At 43.2% G+C, this 19,823-nt stretch overlaps 1 protein-coding gene across 2 annotated transcripts in view; it reads left to right on the top strand.

Annotated features, from left to right (window-relative positions):
- LOC134587654 (phosphofurin acidic cluster sorting protein 2-like) overlaps nt 1-19,823 on the top strand; it is a 319,708-nt gene that overhangs the window by 140,982 nt on the left and 158,903 nt on the right. For both annotated transcript variants that reach the window (XM_063444208.1, XM_063444209.1), the window contains exon 11: nt 15,662-15,752. In XM_063444208.1, the coding sequence (XP_063300278.1) occupies nt 15,662-15,752 (91 nt within the window). The remainder of the gene's footprint in view (nt 1-15,661; nt 15,753-19,823) is intronic.

The raw sequence follows: 19,823 nt of genomic DNA, 5'->3' as shown, positions 1-19,823 counted from the left end.
TTCCCCATTCAGTCTGTGTTTCCTTCTACTCCCCCATTCAGTCTGTGTTTCACCCGACTTTCTCATTCAGTCTGTGTTTCCTCATTCAGTCTGTGTTTCCCTCTACTTCCCCATTCAGTCTGTTTCCCTCACCTTCCCCATTCAGTCCGTGTTTCCCTCAACTTCCCCATTCAGTCTGTGTTTCCCTCTACTTCCCCATTCAGTCTGTTTCCCTCAACTTCCCCATTCAGTCTGTGTTTCCCTCAACTTCCCCATTCAGTCTGTGTTTCCCTCTACTTCCCCATTCAGTCTGTGTTTCCCTCCACTTCCCCATTCAGTCTGTGTTTTCCTCAACTTCCCTATTCAATCTGTTTCAATCTATTTCCTCATCCAATCTGTTTCACTCTACTTCCTCATTCAATCTGTTTCACTCTACTTCCTCATTCAATCTGTTTCACTCTACTTCCATACTCAATCAGTGTTTCACTCTACTTTTCATGCTTCTGAACAGGTCAGAGAGGAGACTTGTGTCGGGATTGACTTCAGGTAGTTTATTTGAGTTATTAGACATGGTTAAACAAAGGTAACAATAAGAATAACAGGAGAAAGAGGGAATGGATATAATAAAGACAAAGGGAGAAAGCAGAACTTAGAAACAGAATTACAGGTGAGTATGAAAATAGAAGTTAAGGCAATATGCCCCAAAACAGGTTTACAGCAGACAGGGAAACAATTAGCTAAAACTAAACAGGAGTATAAAGGATAAAGTAAAACAGGATAAAGTAGCAATTTGAGGTGATCAGCCTCTTTGGTTTGCAATCAGTACTGCAGTTTCAGGTTGTTTGAGGATACTTGCAAATGATAAGAATGTCTGTAATATCCAGGTAGGTTGGAACCAAATCAATATGAAAACAAAGTCCAGTAAAGAAAGACAGCAGGCTCGTTTTAGAGATCAGGTTGGAATAAATCAGGATGGTTAAAGGTAAGCAAGGGTGGAGCAGGTTTTCTTTAGAAAGAGCCCGGAGCAGAAGACATGTCAGGTTCAGGACACAACTTCTCTAAATAAAACAATATCATGGTTGTCAGGAAAGGATCCTGACACTACTTCCCCATTCAGTCTGTGTCTCACTCTACTTCCCCATTCAGTCTGTGTCTCACTCTACTTCCCCATTCAGTCTGTGTTTCACTCTACTTCCCCATTCAGTCTGTGTCTCACTCTACTTCCCCATTCAGTCTGTTACTCTACTTCCCCATTCAGTCTGTGTTTCACTTTACTTCCCCATTCAGTCTGTTACTCTACTTCCCCATTCAATCTGTGTTTCACTCTACCTCCCCATTCAGTCTGTTACTCTACTTCCCCATTCAGTCTGTGTTTCACTTTACTTCCCCATTCAGACTGTTACACTCTACTACTGTGTTTCCTCATTCAGTTTGTGTTTCCCTCTACTTCCCCATTCAGTCTATGTTTCAGTCTACTTCCTCATTCAGTCTGTGTTTTACTCTTATTCCCCATTCAGTCTGTTTTTCCCTCTTCTTCACCATTCAGTCTGTTTCACTATACATCCCCATTCAGGCTGTGTTTTACTCTTCTTCCTCATTCAGGCTGTGTTTTACTCTTCTTCCCCATTCAGGCTGTGTTTTACTCTACTTCCTCATTCAGTCTGTGTTTCCCTCTACTTCCCCATTCAGTTTGTGTTTCACTTTAGTTCCCCATTCAGTCTGTGTTTTTACTCACCTTCCATATTAATTCTGTTACACTCTACTTCCCCATTCAGTCTGTGTTTCACTCTACTTCCCCATTCAGTCTGTGTCTCACTCTACTCCCCCATTCAGTCTGTGTTTCACTCTACCTCCCCATTCAATCTGTATTTACCTCTACTTCCCCATTCAGTCTGTTATACTCTACTTCCCCATTCAGTCTGTGTTTCCTTCTACTTTCCCATTCAGTCTGTGTTTCCCTATACTTCCCCATTCAATCGGTGTTTCCCTATACTTCCCCATTCAGTCTGTGTTTCACTCTGCTTCCCCATTCAGTCTGTGTTTCACTCTACTTCCCCATTCAGTCTGTGTTTCCTTCTACTTCCCCATTCAGTCTGTGTTTCACTCTGCTTCCCCATTCAGTCTGTGTTTCCTTCTACTTCCCCATTCAGTCTGTGTTTCCCTATACTTCCCCATTCAATCGGTATTTCCCTATACTTCCCCATTCAATCTGTGTTTCCCTATACTTCCCCATTCAGTCTGTGTTTCACTCTACTTCCCCATTCAGTCTGTTACTCTACTTCCCCATTCAGTCTGTTACACTACTTCCCCATTCAGACTGTTACACTCTACTACTGTGTTTCCTCATTCAGTTTGTGTTTCCCTCTACTTCCCCATTCAGTCTATGTTTCAGTCTACTTCCTCATTCAGTCTGTGTTTTACTCTTATTCCCCATTCAGTCTGTTTTTCCCTCTTCTTCACCATTCAGTCTGTTTCACTATACATCCCCATTCAGGCTGTGTTTTACTCTTCTTCCTCATTCAGGCTGTGTTTTACTCTTCTTCCCCATTCAGGCTGTGTTTTACTCTACTTCCCCATTCAGTCTGTGTTTCACTCTACTTCCCCATTCAGTCTGTGTCTCACTCTACTCCCCCATTCAGTCTGTGTTTCACTCTACCTCCCCATTCAATCTGTATTTACCTCTACTTCCCCATTCAGTCTGTTATACTCTACTTCCCCATTCAGTCTGTGTTTCCTTCTACTTTCCCATTCAGTCTGTGTTTCCCTATACTTCCCCATTCAATCGGTGTTTCCCTATACTTCCCCATTCAGTCTGTGTTTCACTCTGCTTCCCCATTCAGTCTGTGTTTCCTTCTACTTCCCCATTCAGTCTGTGTTTCCCTATACTTCCCCATTCAATCGGTATTTCCCTATACTTCCCCATTCAATCTGTGTTTCCCTATACTTCCCCATTCAGTCTGTGTTTCACTCTACTTCCCCATTCAGTCTGTGTTTCCTTCTACTTCCCCATTCAGTCTGTGTTTCCCTCTACTTCACCATTCAGTCTGTGTTTCACTCTTCTTTCCTTTCAGTCTGTGTTTCACCCTTCTTCCCCATTCAGTCTGTTGCCCTCTACTTCCCCATTCAGTCTGTGTTTCACTCTACGTTCCTATTTAAGCTGTGTTTCACTCTACTTCCCCATTCAGTCTGTGTTTCACCCTACTTCCTCATTCAGTCTGTGTTTCCAAATTCAGTCTGTGTTTCCCTCTACTTCCCCATTCAGTCTGTATTTCCTTCTACTTCCCCATTCTCATTCAGTCTGTGTTTCCTCATTCGACTTTCTCATTCAGTCTGTGTTTCCTCATTCAGTCTGTGTTTCCCTCTACTTCCCCATTCAGTCTGTTTCACTTTTCTTCCCCATTCAGTCTGTTTCACTTTACTTCCCCATTCAGTCTGTTTCCCTCAACTTCCCCATTCTGTCCGTGTTTCCCTCAACTTCCCCATTCAGTCCGTGTTTCCCTCAACTTCCCCATTCAGTCTGTGTTTCCCTCAACTTCCCCATTCAGTCTGTGTTTCCCTCTACTTCCCCATTCAGTCTGTGTTTTTACTCACCTTCCATATTAATTCTGTTACACTCTACTTCCCCATTCAGTCTGTTACATTCTATGTCCCCATTCCGTCTGTGTTTCACTCTACTTCCCCATTCAGTCTGTGTCTCACTCTACTTCCCCATTCAGTCTGTGTTTCACTCTACCGCCCCATTCAATCTGTGTTTCCCTCTACTTCCCCATTCAGTCTGTTATACTCTACTTCCCCATTCAGTCTGTGTTTCACTCTACCTCCCCATTCAGTCTGTGTTTCCCTCTACTTCCCCATTCAGTCTGTGCGTCCCTATACTTCCCCATTCAGTCTGTGTTTCACTCTACATCCCCATTGGATCTATGTTTCCCTCTGCTTCCCCATTCAGTCTGTTTCAATTTACTTCCCCATTCAGTCTGTTTCCGTCAACTTCCCCATACAGTCTGTGTTTCAGTCTACTTCCTCATTCAGTCTGTGTTTTACTCTTCTTCCCCATTCAGTCTGTTTCACTATACATCCCCATTCAGGCTGTGTTTTACTCTACTTCCCCATTCAGTTTGTGTTTCACTTTAGTTCCCCATTCAGTCTGTGTTTCACTTTAGTTCCCCATTCAGTCTGTGTTTCACTCTACTTCCCCATTCAGTCTGTGTTTCACTCTACTTCCCCATTCAGTCTGTGTTTCACTCTACTTCCCCATTCAGTCTGTGTTTCACTCTACTTCCCCATTCAGTCTGTGTTTCACTCTACTTCCCCATTTAGTTTGTGTTTCACTTTAGTTCCCCATTCAGTCTGTGTTTCACTCACCTTTCCCATTCAGTCTGTTTCACTTTACTTCCCCATTCAGTCTGTGTTTCCCTCAACTTCCCCATTCAGTCTGTGTTTCTCTCAACTTCCCCATTCAGTCTGTGTTTCCCTCTACTTCCCCATTCAGTCTGTGTTTCCCTCTACTTCCCCATTCAGTCTGTGTTTTCCTCAACTTCCCTATTCAATCTGTTTCATTCTATTTCCTCATCCAATCTGTTTCACTCTACTTCCTCATTCAATCTGTTTCACTCTACTTCCTCATTCAATCTGTTTCACTCTACTTCCATACTCAATCAGTGTTTCACTCTACTTTTCATGCTTCTGAACAGGTCAGAGAGGAGACTTGTGTCGGGATTGACTTCAGGTAGTTTATTTGAGTTATTAGACATGGTTAAACAAAGGTAACAATAAGAATAACAGGAGAAAGAGGGAATGGATATAATAAAGACAAAGGGAGAAAGCAGAACCTAGAAACAGAATTACAGGTGAGTATGAAAATAGAAGTTAAGGCAATATGCCCCAAAACAGGTTTACAGCAGACAGGGAAACAATTAGCTAAAACTAAACAGGAGTATAAAGGATAAAGTAAAACAGGATAAAGTAGCAATTTGAGGTGATCAGCCTCTTTGGTTTGCAATCAGTACTGCAGTTTCAGGTTGTTTGAGGATACTTGCAAATGATAAGAATGTCTGTAATATCCAGGTAGGTTGGAACCAAATCAATATGAAAACAAAGTCCAGTAAAGAAAGACAGCAGGCTCGTTTTAGAGATCAGGTTGGAATAAATCAGGATGGTTAAAGGTAAGCAAGGGTGGAGCAGGTTTTCTTTAGAAAGAGCCCGGAGCAGAAGACATGTCAGGTTCAGGACACAACTTCTCTAAATAAAACAATATCATGGTTGTCAGGAAAGGATCCTGACACTACTTCCCCATTCAGTCTGTGTCTCACTCTACTTCCCCATTCAGTCTGTGTCTCACTCTACTTCCCCATTCAGTCTGTTACTCTACTTCCCCATTCAGTCTGTGTTTCACTTTACTTCCCCATTCAGTCTGTTACTCTACTTCCCCATTCAATCTGTGTTTCACTCTACCTCCCCATTCAGTCTGTTACTCTACTTCCCCATTCAGTCTGTGTTTCACTTTACTTCCCCATTCAGACTGTTACACTCTACTACTGTGTTTCCTCATTCAGTTTGTGTTTCCCTCTACTTCCCCATTTAGTTTGTGTTTCACTTTAGTTCCCCATTCAGTCTGTGTTTCACTCTACATTCCTATTTAAGCTGTGTTTCCCTCTTCTTTCCTTTCAGTCTGTGTTTAACTCTACTTTCCTATTTAAGCTGTGTTTCACTCTACTTCCCCATTCAGTCTGTGTTTCACCCTACTTCCTCATTCAGTCTGTGTTTCCCTCTACTCCCCCATTCAGTCTGTGTTTCACCCGACTTTCTCATTCAGTCTGTGTTTCCTCATTCAGTCTGTGTTTCCCTCTACTTCCCCATTCAGTCTGTTTCCCTCAACTTCCCCATTCAGTCCGTGTTTCCCTCAACTTCCCCATTCAGTCTGTGTTTCCCTCTACTTCCCCATTCAGTCTGTGTTTCCTTCTACTCCCCCATTCAGTCTGTGTTTCACCCGACTTTCTCATTCAGTCTGTGTTTCCTCATTCAGTCTGTGTTTCCCTCTACTTCCCCATTCAGTCTGTTTCCCTCAACTTCCCCATTCAGTCCGTGTTTCCCTCAACTTCCCCATTCAGTCTGTGTTTCCCTCTACTTCCCCATTCAGTCTGTTTCCCTCAACTTCCCCATTCAGTCTGTGTTTCCCTCAACTTCCCCATTCAGTCTGTGTTTCCCTCTACTTCCCCATTCAGTCTGTGTTTTCCTCAACTTCCCTATTCAATCTGTTTCAATCTATTTCCTCATCCAATCTGTTTCACTCTACTTCCTCATTCAATCTGTTTCACTCTACTTCCATACTCAATCAGTGTTTCACTCTACTTTTCATGCTTCTGAACAGGTCAGAGAGGAGACTTGTGTCGGGATTGACTTCAGGTAGTTTATTTGAGTTATTAGACATGGTTAAACAAAGGTAACAATAAGAATAACAGGAGAAAGAGGGAATGGATATAATAAAGACAAAGGGAGAAAGCAGAACTTAGAAACAGAATTACAGGTGAGTATGAAAATAGAAGTTAAGGCAATATGCCCCAAAACAGGTTTACAGCAGACAGGGAAACAATTAGCTAAAACTAAACAGGAGTATAAAGGATAAAGTAAAACAGGATAAAGTAGCAATTTGAGGTGATCAGCCTCTTTGGTTTGCAATCAGTACTGCAGTTTCAGGTTGTTTGAGGATACTTGCAAATGATAAGAATGTCTGTAATATCCAGGTAGGTTGGAACCAAATCAATATGAAAACAAAGTCCAGTAAAGAAAGACAGCAGGCTCGTTTTAGAGATCAGGTTGGAATAAATCAGGATGGTTAAAGGTAAGCAAGGGTGGAGCAGGTTTTCTTTAGAAAGAGCCAGGAGCAGAAGACATGTCAGGTTCAGGACACAACTTCTCTAAATAAAACAATATCATGGTTGTCAGGAAAGGATCCTGACACTACTTCCCCATTCAGTCTGTGTCTCACTCTACTTCCCCATTCAGTCTGTTACTCTACTTCCCCATTCAGTCTGTTACTCTACTTCCCCATTCAGTCTGTGTTTCACTTTACTTCCCCATTCAGTCTGTTACTCTACTTCCCCATTCAGTCTGTGTTTCACTCTACTTCCCCATTCAATCTGTGTTTCACTTTACTTCCCCATTCAGTCTGTGTTTCACTTTACTTCCCCATTCAGTCTGTGTCTCACTCTACCTCCCCATTCAGTCTGTGTTTCACTCTACCTCCCCATTCAGTCTGTGTTTCACTCTACCTCCCCATTCAGTCTGTGTTTCACTCTACCTCCCCATTCAGTCTGTGTTTCACTCTACCTCCCCATTCAATCTGTGTTTCACTCTACCTCCCCATTCAGTCTGTGTTTCACTCTACCTCCCCATTCAGTCTGTGTTTCCCTCTACTTCCCCATTCAGTTTGTGTTTCACTTTAGTTCCCCATTCAGTCTGTGTTTTTACTCACCTTCCATATTAATTCTGTTACACTCTACTTCCCCATTCAGTCTGTGTTTCCCTATACTTCCCCATTCAGTCTGTGTTTCACTCTACTTCCCCATTCAATCTGTGTTTCCCTCTGCTTCCCCATTCAGTCTTTTTCAATTTACTTCCCCATTCAGTCTGTTTCCCTCTACTTCCCCATTCAGTCTATGTTTCAGTCTACTTCCTCATTCAGTCTGTGTTTTACTCTTCTTCCCCATTCAGTTTTTGTTTCACTTTAATTCCCCATTCAGTCTGTGTTTTTACTCACCTTCCATATTAATTCTGTTACACTCTACTTCCCCATTCAGTCTGTGTTTCACTCTACTTCCCCATTCAGTCTGTGTCTCACTCTACTTCCCCATTCAGTCTGTGTTTCACTCTACCTCCCCATTTAATCTGTGTTTCACTCTACCTGCCCATTCAGTCTGTTATACTCTACTTCCCCATTCAGTCTGTGTTTCACTCTACCTCCCCATTCAGTCTGTGTTTCCCTATACTTCCCCATTCAATCTGTGTTTCCCTATACTTCCCCATTCAGTCTGTGTTTCCTTCTACTTCCCCATTCAGTCTGTGTTTCCCTATACTTCCCCATTCAATCTGTGTTTCCCTATACTTCCCCATTCAGTCTGTGTTTCACTCTACTTCCCCATTCAATCTGTGTTTCCCTCTGCTTCCCCATTCAGTCTTTTTCAATTTACTTCCCCATTCAGTCTGTTTCTCTCTACTTCCCCATTCAGTCTATGTTTCAGTCTACTTCCTCATTCAGTCTGTGTTTTACTCTTCTTCCCCATTCAGTCTGTTTCACTATACATCCCCATTCAGGCTGTGTTTTACTCTACTTCCCCATTCAGTTTTTGTTTCACTTTAATTCCCCATTCAGTCTGTGTTTTTACTCACCTTCCATATTAATTCTGTTACACTCTACTTCCCCATTCAGTCTGTTACATTTTATGTCCCTATTCAGTCTGTGTTTCACTCTACTTCCCCATTCAGTCTGTGTTTCACTCTACTTCCCCATTCAGTCTGTGTCTCACTCTACTTCCCCATTCAGTCTGTGTTTCACTCTACCTCCCCATTCAGTCTGTGTTTCCTTCTACTTCCCCATTCAGTCTGTGTTTCCCTATACTTCCCCATTCAATCAGTGTTTCCCTATACTTCCCCATTCAGTCTGTGTTTCACTCTGCTTCCCCATTCAGTCTGTGTTTCCTTCTACTTCCCCATTCAGTCTGTGTTTCCCTATACTTCCCCATTCAATCTGTGTTTCCCTATACTTCCCCATTCAGTCTGTGTTTCACTCTACTTCCCCATTCAGTCTGTGTTTCCTTCTACTTCCCCATTCAGTCTGTGTTTCCCTATACTTCCCCATTCAATCGGTGTTTCCCTATACTTCCCCATTCAATCTGTGTTTCCCTATACTTCCCCATTCAGTCTGTGTTTCACTCTACTTCCCCATTCAATCTGTGTTTCACTCTACTTCCCCATTCAGTCTGTGTTTCCCTCTACTTCCCCATTCAGTCTGTTTCCCTCTACTTTCCCATTCAGTCTATGTTTCAGTCTACTTCCTCATTCAGTCTGTGTTTTACTCTTCTTCCCCATTCAGTCTGTGTTTCCCTCTACTTCCCCTCAGTTTGTGTTTCACTTTAGTTCCCCATTCAGTCTGTGTTTTTACTCACCTTCTATATTAATTCTGTTACACTCTACTTCCCCATTCAGTCTGTTACATTCTATGTCTCCATTCAGTCTGTGTTTCACTCTACTTCCCCATTCAGTCAGTGTTTCACTCTACTTCCCCATTCAGTCTGTGTTTCACTCTACTTCCCCATTCAGTCAGTGTTTCACTCTACTTCCCCCTTCAATCTGTGTTTCACTCACCTTCCCCATTCAGTCTGTGTTTCGCTCTACTTCCCCATTCAGTCTGTGTTTCACTTTCCTTCCCCATTCAGTCTATGTTTCACTCTACTTCCCCATTTAGTTTGTGTTTCACTTTAGTTCCCCATTCAGTCTGTGTTTCCCTCTACTTCCCCAATCAGTCTTTGTTTCACTGTTTAGTTTGTGTTCCCTTTCCATTTCCATTCACAATATTCTCTCTTTCAGTCAGTGGTTAACTGTGCTTCCAATCTTTCAATCTGTTTAATTCCACTTGGCCTCTTTCAATCTGTGTTTCTTTCTTTGTCACCTTTTAATCGTGTTTCACTCTGCTTCCCCTTTTAACCTGTGTTTCACTCTATTTCCCAGTTCAGTCTGTGTTTCACTCCACCTCCTTATTCAGTAAGTGATTAAATCTACTCGGTTCAATCTGTGTTTCACTCTTTCATGTTTAATCTGTCTTTCACACATATTTAAGGCTTGGCCTGTAGTTGTGGGAGGGGCTTGGGTCCCCTATATTATGGCTACCAATCCTGTCCCACTCTACCATTGTTGGTCTGGTGAGTGTTCCCTCCCACCACTACCACTCCCTTTCCTTACATCACCCTCTAAGGTGGGCCCTCTTTATTACAGGCCTACTGCCTTGTCGGTTCCGACTGGTGTCACTATCTTTTGTTATATTCTATAGGTATCATGTGTTATCTTACCATTATGGCAAATATTGCCCTGACCACAAATAGTTGTTGTCTAGTTTGGAAAAAGACTAAACTCCATCAAGTTCAACCCTGAAGCCCATTCTTTTATGCTGTTGATCCAAAAGAAAAGAAAGGCAAGAAAAAATTCTGCCACAAAAAGGGAAAACAATTCCTTCTTGATTCTGTAATGGCGATCAGATTTCTCTTTGGTCCATACATTTGGGTTGCATGCATATCTATGATGTCCCTGAATGTGCAATAAAGCATCCAAGCCTTTTTTACATCCAGGCAGAGAATTCCACATCTTTATTGTCCTTTGGATAAGGAACCCTTTCTTCTGCTGTAAGTGAAATCGCCTTTCTTCCAGTCTCAATGGGTGTCCTCTTGCCTGTTGTATATTCTGACTAATGAACAGCTTAGCACATAGCGGATTGTACTGACCCTGGATATATATGTATAGTGCTAGCATATCCCAGCAGAGATGCATTTGTTGCAAAGGAAACAGTTTTTCTAGCCTTTTCTCATAACTAATGTTTTCATCCCCCTTACTAGTTTTGTAGCTCACCTCTGAACTTTTTCTGTATTATCCTTCTTTAAAACTGGCGCCCAAAATTGCACCGAATATTCAAGGTAGAGTTTTACCATTAATTTGTAAAGAGACAAAATTATATTTTGATCACGTAAAACAAAAAGAACATTTTTATACATGGAAGCACCTTACTAGCTTTTACAACAGCAGACTGACATGGCATACTGTTGCCCAGTTTGTGATCTTTATATTTAACCCCTTAAGGACGGTAGGCGTTCTGTGCCGTCCTTGGGGACCGGCTCCAAACACCGGCGGGCGGCATAGAGCGCCCAAGCCGACCTATGTACTTACCCGGTCGCCGGTAAGGGGGAGTGCATGTAATGACAGGTACTCCCCCTGCTGCCTGTAAATAGTAAAATAAATGTTAAAGTTACAGTTTAAAATAAAATATATACTTAGATCATATATATATTTATTATATATATGATCTAAGTATACATATACACATATAAATACACTGTCTAAGTGTATTTTAATATTAATATATATATAATTATAGGGAATATATATAATTCTCAATAGGGAAAGCATTGGATTGGCTAAAACCAGCACAGGGGCTGGGCCAAATGCTGTTTTGGCCAATCAGGACTTTCTCATAGAGATGCTTTGAATCAATGCATCTCTATGAGGAAAATTCAGCATCTCCACTCAGAGCGTGGAGACGCTGAACGGCACCGCCGCCTACTGTGCAGCACTGCCCCAGGAAACACATCTAGCAGCCATCTGAGGAGTGGCCACTGGAGGTGTCTCTAGGGGGCAATGTTAAACACTTCCTTTTCTCTGACCCGGGATTAGAAAAAAAACCTCCCAGCATTGCGGCGGGGGCGGGGCTTACCTTGCGGCAGGGGCGGGTCTAAAATTATGACAAGTGGGGCTAACATGACGGCGGGGCAGAGCTAAAAGTGCCAGCAGCATGGGAAGCAGGAAGGAGTCCCTGCTTCCCCAACAACCATACCACAGGAGCTGCACTTCCTTCACTCCTCCCAGACCATGAAGGACAGAGGTAACCATGTATGACTGTCTGTTTGTGAGTATGTGCAACTGTCTGCCTCTGTGTGTGTGTGAGTACCTGTGTATGTGGCTGTCTGACTGTGTGTGTGTGAGTACCTGTGTGTATGGCTGTCTGCCTGTGTGTGTGTGTGTGTGTGTGTGTGTGTGTGTGTGTGTGTGTGTGAGACTGTGTGTGTGTTTGACTGTCTGCTTGTGTGGCTGTCTGCCTGTGTGTGTGTGGCTGTGTGTGCGTGTGACTGTCTGTCTTTGTATGTGTGGCTGTGAGTGCATGTGGCTGTCTGCCTGTGTGTGTGTGATTGTCTGCCTGTGTGTGTGTGTGACTGTCTGCGTGTGTGTGACTATCCGCCTGTATGTATAACTGTTTGCCTGTGTGTATGTGTGTGACTGTCTGCCTGTGTGTGTGTGTGATTGTCTGCCTGTGTGTGTAACTGTCTGTATATGTGACTGTGTGTGTGTGTCTGACTGCGTGTGTGTGTGACTGTCTGCCTGTGTGTGTGGCTGTCTGCATCTGTCTGTGTGTGAGTACATGTGTGTGTGGCTATCTGCCTGTGTGTGTGTTTTTGACTGTCTGCCTGTGTGTGTATAACTGTCTGCCCGTGTGTGCGTGTGACTCCGCCTGTGTGTGTGTGTGTGTGTCTGTGTGGCTGTCTGCCTGTGTCTGTGTGGCTGTCTGCCTGTGTGTGTGTGTGTGTTTGACTATTTGCCTGTGTGAGTCTGCCTCTGTGTATTTGACTGTCTGTGTGTGTGAAGCTGTCTGTGTGTGTGTGACTGTCTGCCTCTGTGTATGTGACTGTGTGTGTGTGTGTGGCTGTATGTATGTGACTGTCTGTCTGTACCTGTGTGTGTTTGTCATTGTCTGCCTGTAATTGTGTGTGTATGTGTGTGTTACTGTCTGATTGTAATTGTGTGTGTGTTGTGGGGATATTAATGGGGTGGAAATATTAAAATAATATTTTCATAAAAATTAATTTAATAATTTTGATTATATCAAAATTGATATTGAGAATTACCCACTATATTAATTCTCTTAGATCCTAGAGAACGTTCATCAGAGGATTTTATATCACACTGTAAATCACAATTTCTTTATAAAAATATAATTTATTGTGACAATAATAATATAAATAATAATAATATGTAACATGCGTGACAATCAGTGAATATTTAGTATAACATAGGCATACAAAATGGCAATGGTCTATACAATACAGCGGCTAAAAGCAATCATCTGTCAAGAACTTACAAGATTTATGACAGTTTAACAATCTTCACAGACACAGAAAGTAGAACTTCACAGGACAGCGAGAAGCCATAAAACCTTGGCTAATAGTTAGATCAACTGAGTAACCTTTCAATGCTGGCTACAATCCTCATAGGCAATATATATCCTATTATGTTGCAATTTTTCAATTAAAGCAATGTTTATACCAGATCATTAACCATTCCTGGAACCATCCAATAAGAATAATCTAACAGATTTTACATTAGCCGAATTTTTTTTATTTTTATTTTTTAATGTTTGCTAATCACACCACTTCCCTGATCTCCTCCCTCTTTGACTTCAACTGAATTCCTTCTCTTTTCTATACCATCTACCTAATTTACCCTTTGACCCTCACAGCTTGTATTTACTATATTCCCCACGCAGTTTGTGTTTACTATATTTCCCATACAATTTGTGTTTATTATATTTCTCACTCAGTTTGTAGTTATTATATTCCCCACGCAGTTTGTATCCATTATATCGCCCCACGCAGTTTTTATTTACTATATTTCCCATAGAACTTTGTTCATTATGTTTCCCACTCAGTTTGTGTTTACTATATTTCCCATAGTTTGAATTTACCATATCCCCCACGCAGTTTGTATTCGTTATATTCCCCATGCAGTTTGTTTTACTTTATTCCCCACGCAGTTTGTGTTTACTATATTACCCATAGTTTGAATTTACCATATTCCCCATGCAGTTTGTGGTGATCATATCCCCCACGCAGTTTGTATTCGTTATATTCCCCATGCAGTTTGTTTTACTTTATTCCCCACGCAGTTTGTGTTTACTATATTACCCATGCAGTTTGTATTCGTTATATTCCCCACGCAGTTTGTGTTTACTATATTACCCACGCAGTTTGTGGTGATCATATCCCCACGCCGTTTGTATTTACAATATTGCCCACGCAGTTTGTTTTACTATATCCCCACGCAGTTTGTATTTACAATATTGCCCACGCAGTTTGTTTTACTATATCCCCACGCAGTTTGTATTTACAATATTGCCCACGCAGTTTGTTTTACTATATCCCCACGCAGTTTGTTTTACTATATCCCCACGCAGTTTGTTTTACTATATCCTCATGCAGTTTGTGTTTACTATAATTCCCACACAATTTGTGTTTATTTTAACATTAATCAAAAGAAAGAAAAACAAGGCTCCTTAAACCCAAGAAAACCTTAAAGTGGGGGAACAGGATGATAAAAATAATGAAACTCCTAACCCTTAATTGAAAACTAAGGGTAATATGATTGACTTAAAAATGTAATTACACAAAACAACCAACAAAATAAAAAGGATCTATAGAAAATCATAAAAAACCAAATAGTGCAATTTGTCAATGCATACACCGGTAGTGGACAACCAGCACAGCAGTGAGTGTATAGCATCCAAGGGGTTAACAGAATAATGACAGCTGTATGTATGGATGGATGGATGGATGGAAGAGATATAAAGTAAAATTAATAATACCAGAACTCCTACCGAAATTGTGAAATAATGTAAACACCCAATGTAAACAACAGGAGTCATACCACAACATGTAAAGGGTTGGTAACTTGCTGATCGTAAAGGCAAGGTGAAAAAATGAAAATATAAAATATAACCACAAGAACCAGAAGCACAACGCTACAAGGCTGTCTCTAGATACAGCAGCAAGTGTATAGTATCGAAACCTAAATGGTTAACTAGATGGCGATTGGACGGTTTGTTTAAATGACAGCTGTATGTATGAGGGCAGGGGTACTGTATATTTCTTCTTTTCATCCCTTCCTTCCTTTGTGAACCTTGTTTTTCTTTCTTTTGATCAAAGTGTTACATTAGGGGTATCTCCCTATTTTTTGGCAAAAGTAGGAGCAGGCAACAGCAATGACGTTGCCCTCCAGACCCTGGCTATCGCTTGGGCTGGGATCCATTGGCCCTGACTATTTTGTTTTTTGTTGTGATTAAGTATATTCCCACACAGTTTGTGTTTAATATATTTCCCAGTTTGTAGTTGCAATATCTCCCAACCAGTTTGTTTACTATATTTCCCACGCAGTTTGTGTTTATTATATTTCCCACGCAGTTTGTGTTCATATTCCTACACAGTTTGTTTACTATATTCACCATTATATATTTTTTTCCAATATTCCCCATACAGTTTGTGTTCCCCATACAGTTTGTGTTTACAATATTTCCCAGTTAGTAGTTGCAATATCTCCCAACCAGTTTGTTTACTATATTTCCCACGCAGTTTGTGTTTACTATACCCCCATGCAGTTTGTATTCACTGTATTTCCCATGCAGTTTGTATTCATTAAATTTCCCACGCAGTTTGTATTCACTGTATTTACCACACAGTTTGTGTTTGTTATTATTTCCCACGCATTTTGTGTTATATTTCCCAAGCAGTTTGTATATTTCCCACGCAGTTTCTATTTACTATAGTTTGTATTTACTATATTTCTTACACAGTTTGTTTTTACAATATTCCCCACACGGTTTGTGTTTGTTATATTTCCCACGCATTTTGTGTTATATTTCCCAAGCAGTTTGTATATTTCCCACACATTTTGTATTTACTATATTTACTACAGTTTGTATTTACTATATTTTTTACACAGTTTGTATTTACAATATTCCCCACACAGTTTGTGTTTGCTATATTTCTTACACAGTTTGTCTTAACTATATTTCTCGCGCAGTTTGGGTTTACTATATCTTCTTTCTCTATTTCACTGAACTTTCTCACTTTCGTTTCTTCACTTCACTGTTTTTCAGGCGGTACTTTGAGGGGATTTCAAACTCTGGATCCCAGACAGAAATTGGCAGCATTAACAGCCAGAAGGAGATAGACAAGAACTTCAGCACAGTTAATATAAACCATACAATCTGTGTGTTTGTGTGTGTATTTGAGGGTTTCTGAGACACTTCTGAACAGAAGCGCAGGTATATGATTGGAAGAGAAAGCTTTATAGAGCCCAGGTACTCTGCTATATCTGATCAGTTGTATCTCTAGGTATATGGTTGGGAGGGAAAGTTGAATACAGCCCGGGTGCCCTCCTACATCTGATCAGTTTAAAGTTGTATCTTTAGGTACACTATATGGACCAAACTGTGGTACACACCTCTTGAACATTGAATTCAGGTGTTTTAATCAGACCCATTACCACAGGTGTATAAAATAAAGTATCTAGCCACGTAGTCTGCATTTGCAAACATTTGTGAAAAAAATGGGTCGTTCTAAAAAGCTCACTGAATGTAAGTTGTAGCAGAGCTCCCTGTACCCCGGCTGGGTACCACCTACCTGAAACTGGGGAAACCTCAGCGCCTCTGTTCCAGTTGCCGTGGCTTGACTGTGGTTCTCCTGGAGCCTCTCTGTCCTTGAACAGGGTAGGGGACTAGGTCTATCTCCTCCAAGGAACTGGATGACATACAGTCCTGGGAGCTGATTAGTGAATAACCTTTTCCCCTCCCAGTAACCGACTGTCTCCCCTCCCTGGACCACACTTTGCCGCTTGGGAGTGAGACTGACTGTCTCCACTCCCAATAACCCGCACTGCCGCTGGGGAGTGAGAACAGTTGTCTCCCCTCCCTGGAACACAATCTGCCACTGAAGAGTGGGACCGGTTGTTCTCTCCCTGGAACACAATCTGCCGCTGGGGAGTGGGACCGTTTGTCCTCTCCCTGGAACACAATCTGCCACTGGGGAGTGGGACCGTTTGTCCTCTCCCTGTAATAAGCACTGGCACTGGGGAATGTCTCCCCTGGAATACATTCTGCTGCTAGGGATGGAGGACGATACTCTCCTCTCCCTGGAATGCACACTGCTGCTGGGGAGTGAGACAGACCGTCTCCCCTCCCTGGAACTCACTCTGCCACTGGGGAGGGAGGACGATACGCTCTACTCACTGTAATATACTCTGCCGCTGGGGAGTGAAACAGGCTGTCTCCACTCCCAATAACTCACGCTGCTGCTGGGGGAGTGAGACCAACTGAGGGAAAGCTGCTAATGGTTGTTGGGTAGGGTAAGTTGCGAATGGGGTCTCCGACCTGGACCATAGTCAGTGGGCAGGAGGCCAGCTTCCACACTACACACAATAAGTCAGCTTGAGAAATTTAATCTACGCTAGATATTCCACTGTCAATTGTAAGTGGTTTTATTTGCAAGTGGAAGCATTTAGGAACAGCAGCAACTTAGCCATAAAGCGTAAGACCACGTAAAGTCTCAGAGCAGGGTCACCAAGTGCTGAGGTGTGTGGTGATTAAGATCAGCACAAAAACTGTGCAGCGGGAGCTTCATGGAATGGGTTTCCATTGGCGAGCAGCTGCATGTAGGACAGGCTCCGGAGAAATCTGGCCAAATTTTCAGTCCTAGTACTCGGCATGAGCCCACAAGACACTCGCACGGTGGTGGAGGGGGTAGCAGACCCCGAGATCGGGAGTTTTGGGTCCCCTGAGGGAAGCACAAAGCTTCGGGTGCTGCGGCCTACTCGGGAGGGGAGCAGGGTGGACGCCGTAGCAGTCTACTACAGGAACAGGATACAGCAACATCTTGGTTCCTCATACAGTCCCTATGGGAGATATCTGACGCGGAGCAGACCTACGCTTATGGAGCCCACCCAGCACATTGCGGACGGAGGGGCCTTATGAGAGGGCACTAATGCTTGAAAGCCAAGACTGCTTCCATTACAAGCCCGACAGAATCAACTCCGCTACTCAGCCGGCTGAATACCTCACCAAGAAAGCATGTGAGTGCTCCCCGGTCTGGCTCATACAGTCCCAGCGCTGAGTCATTAAACTCTAGCAGGAGAATGAGGACTTATGGTACATGCTGGACTTTGCCAAATTAACAGGCGGTAGGTCAGTGGGGTGTGAGAGACTCATGTGTGGGACTACTAGGCTTATGGTTTCTCCACCAATTACATCTATGATTGGCAAGCTCTGTCGCGGTGCTGGGTGCCTTAAGCTATAGATGTACCAGTAGTACTTGCTTGCATGTTATGCCTACTACCCCTGCTTATCATGCGATTGCTTTACTATATGTTAACTCATGCAGGATACTATAAGCAACTATAACACGCCGGTGGCTTTCTTTTCAGTGCGCTTTATAAATTATACATGTGAACTAGCTTGAATCAAAGAGGTGCTTGCTACTTCAGCATTGTTTTATTATTATCAGCTTAACGTGAACAGTTTTCTTTTTTTTTTGTAAATATAATTTTTATTTTTGTTTTGTTTACGTTCAAAGTTTGGAGACTCGCAGGTCTCTAGTCAAGTTAGAATATGCAGACAGGTTTAACGATCAGTATCAAAAAGATCTCGGGCTCGCAGGCCCTCATGGGTAAGTAAACAGGTTGATACAGTGTCACAGGTGTTTGAGCAAGAGCATAATGTGTGCCCTGTCCCTTGTTGAGGGCAGTACTTTTGCATGTTCAGTTGGGCTCGCAGGCCCCTTGTAATGTCTGGCTCGCAGGTCCCGTATAACATGTGGGCATGCAGCGTTATGTTAGTCAAGTTTCGTGTGCTTGGATTATTTGCATCCCTAGTGTGTGTTCGAGGCTCATGGTAGTATGCACCTTCTGGGAGGAGTGTTGTAGTACTTGGTATTGGGTCTCCTTCCCGTTCGGGATCTGTTAGCTATGTGTGCCACAGCGGGGCGTTGCGTGTGACCGCTGTGGTATACTTAATCCTGTGTCTGAAAGCGTGATATGTTGAGTGCTGCTGTGTAGGTAGCAGCGCAGAGTGAACGTGTCTTTATTTTAGTAGAATGGAGGTGCGCATTGGAGCTCCAGGGTGGGCCGGTCCTGGGTTCCAGTCTCGAGTCGCGTTCAGTCTAAGCCGTGGTGGGGGGGGGAGGGGGGGGTCGGGGTCCAGTCGTGTCTCTGTCTTTGAGCTTGTCCAGGAAGGTGTCCTTGGCGGTTTCAAGGAGCCACAATGTCCAGGTCTCAGCGTATGTCTGGGGTTTGTCTGAGGCTGACATGAGCAGGTTTTCTATGGCCCTAAGTTCTTCCATCTTGGCAAACCATACCCTCAGCGGGGGTGCGGTCTTTTGTTTCCAGTAGAGGGGGACTATCTGTTTAGCTACGTTTAGGATCCTAACCGTCATAGACCTCTTGTATTTGGATTTAGATACTGTGGTGTGGTGAAGGAGCATTGCTGCCGGTTCCAGGGGGGGGGGGGGGCGTCCGAGAACATCTTTACAATTTTGTGTATGTCTTCCCAGTATGGTCTAATTATTTCGCATTCCCACCATACGTGGATTGCGGTCCCTGTTTCCTTCTCGCACCTCCAGCAGAGATTGGTGTGTTCTGGGTCTATGTTGTGGAGGAGGTGTGGGGTGCGGTACCAGTTTGTCAGGAGTTTGAATGCTGTCTCCTGGGTCTTGCTGTGTGTCGAGCAGTGGTGGGTGAGGTAGCATATCTGCTCCCATTCTGCGTCTGTGAATGTCGTGTTCAGTGCCGCTTCCCATTTCCCCATGAATAAAGGTTTAGCAGTAGGTGTCCCTGTTAGTAATAATGTGTATATGAGGGAGACCCCGTGTGTCGTTGGGTCTGGGCTATCGCACAGTGTCTCGAACGCTGTCCGGGTCCTGGTGAGTGCGGTGCCTTGCGGTAGGGTGCGTATGAAGGCGGTAAGTTGAGCGTGTTTGAAGCATTGTGTGAAGGTGGGTGTCTCACCTCCTAGCATGGATGTTAGTGGTGTGCATTTGCCGTTGGTGATGACGTGGTGCAGTCTCGGAATCGGGGTCTGGGGGGTGTTTTGAAAGGCTTTCGGGTCGAAGCCCGGTTGGAAGTCTGCGTTATGTACCAGAGGTGTCAGGGGGGATGGGTAGGGTGCCAAGCTATGTGTTTTCGCCGTTTTGCGCCAGATGTCCAGAGTGGATTTAATGTACGGGGACATGGCTCGGGTGTCTGGGTCCTTCCTGCCCCAGGGTATGGTT

This window comes from Pelobates fuscus, chromosome 2, assembly GCF_036172605.1.
Source record: "Pelobates fuscus isolate aPelFus1 chromosome 2, aPelFus1.pri, whole genome shotgun sequence".
Classification (NCBI taxonomy): domain Eukaryota; kingdom Metazoa; phylum Chordata; class Amphibia; order Anura; family Pelobatidae; genus Pelobates; species Pelobates fuscus.
The sequence above is the reverse complement of the archived record's forward strand: the minus strand, read 5'-3'. Positions and strand labels throughout refer to the sequence as shown.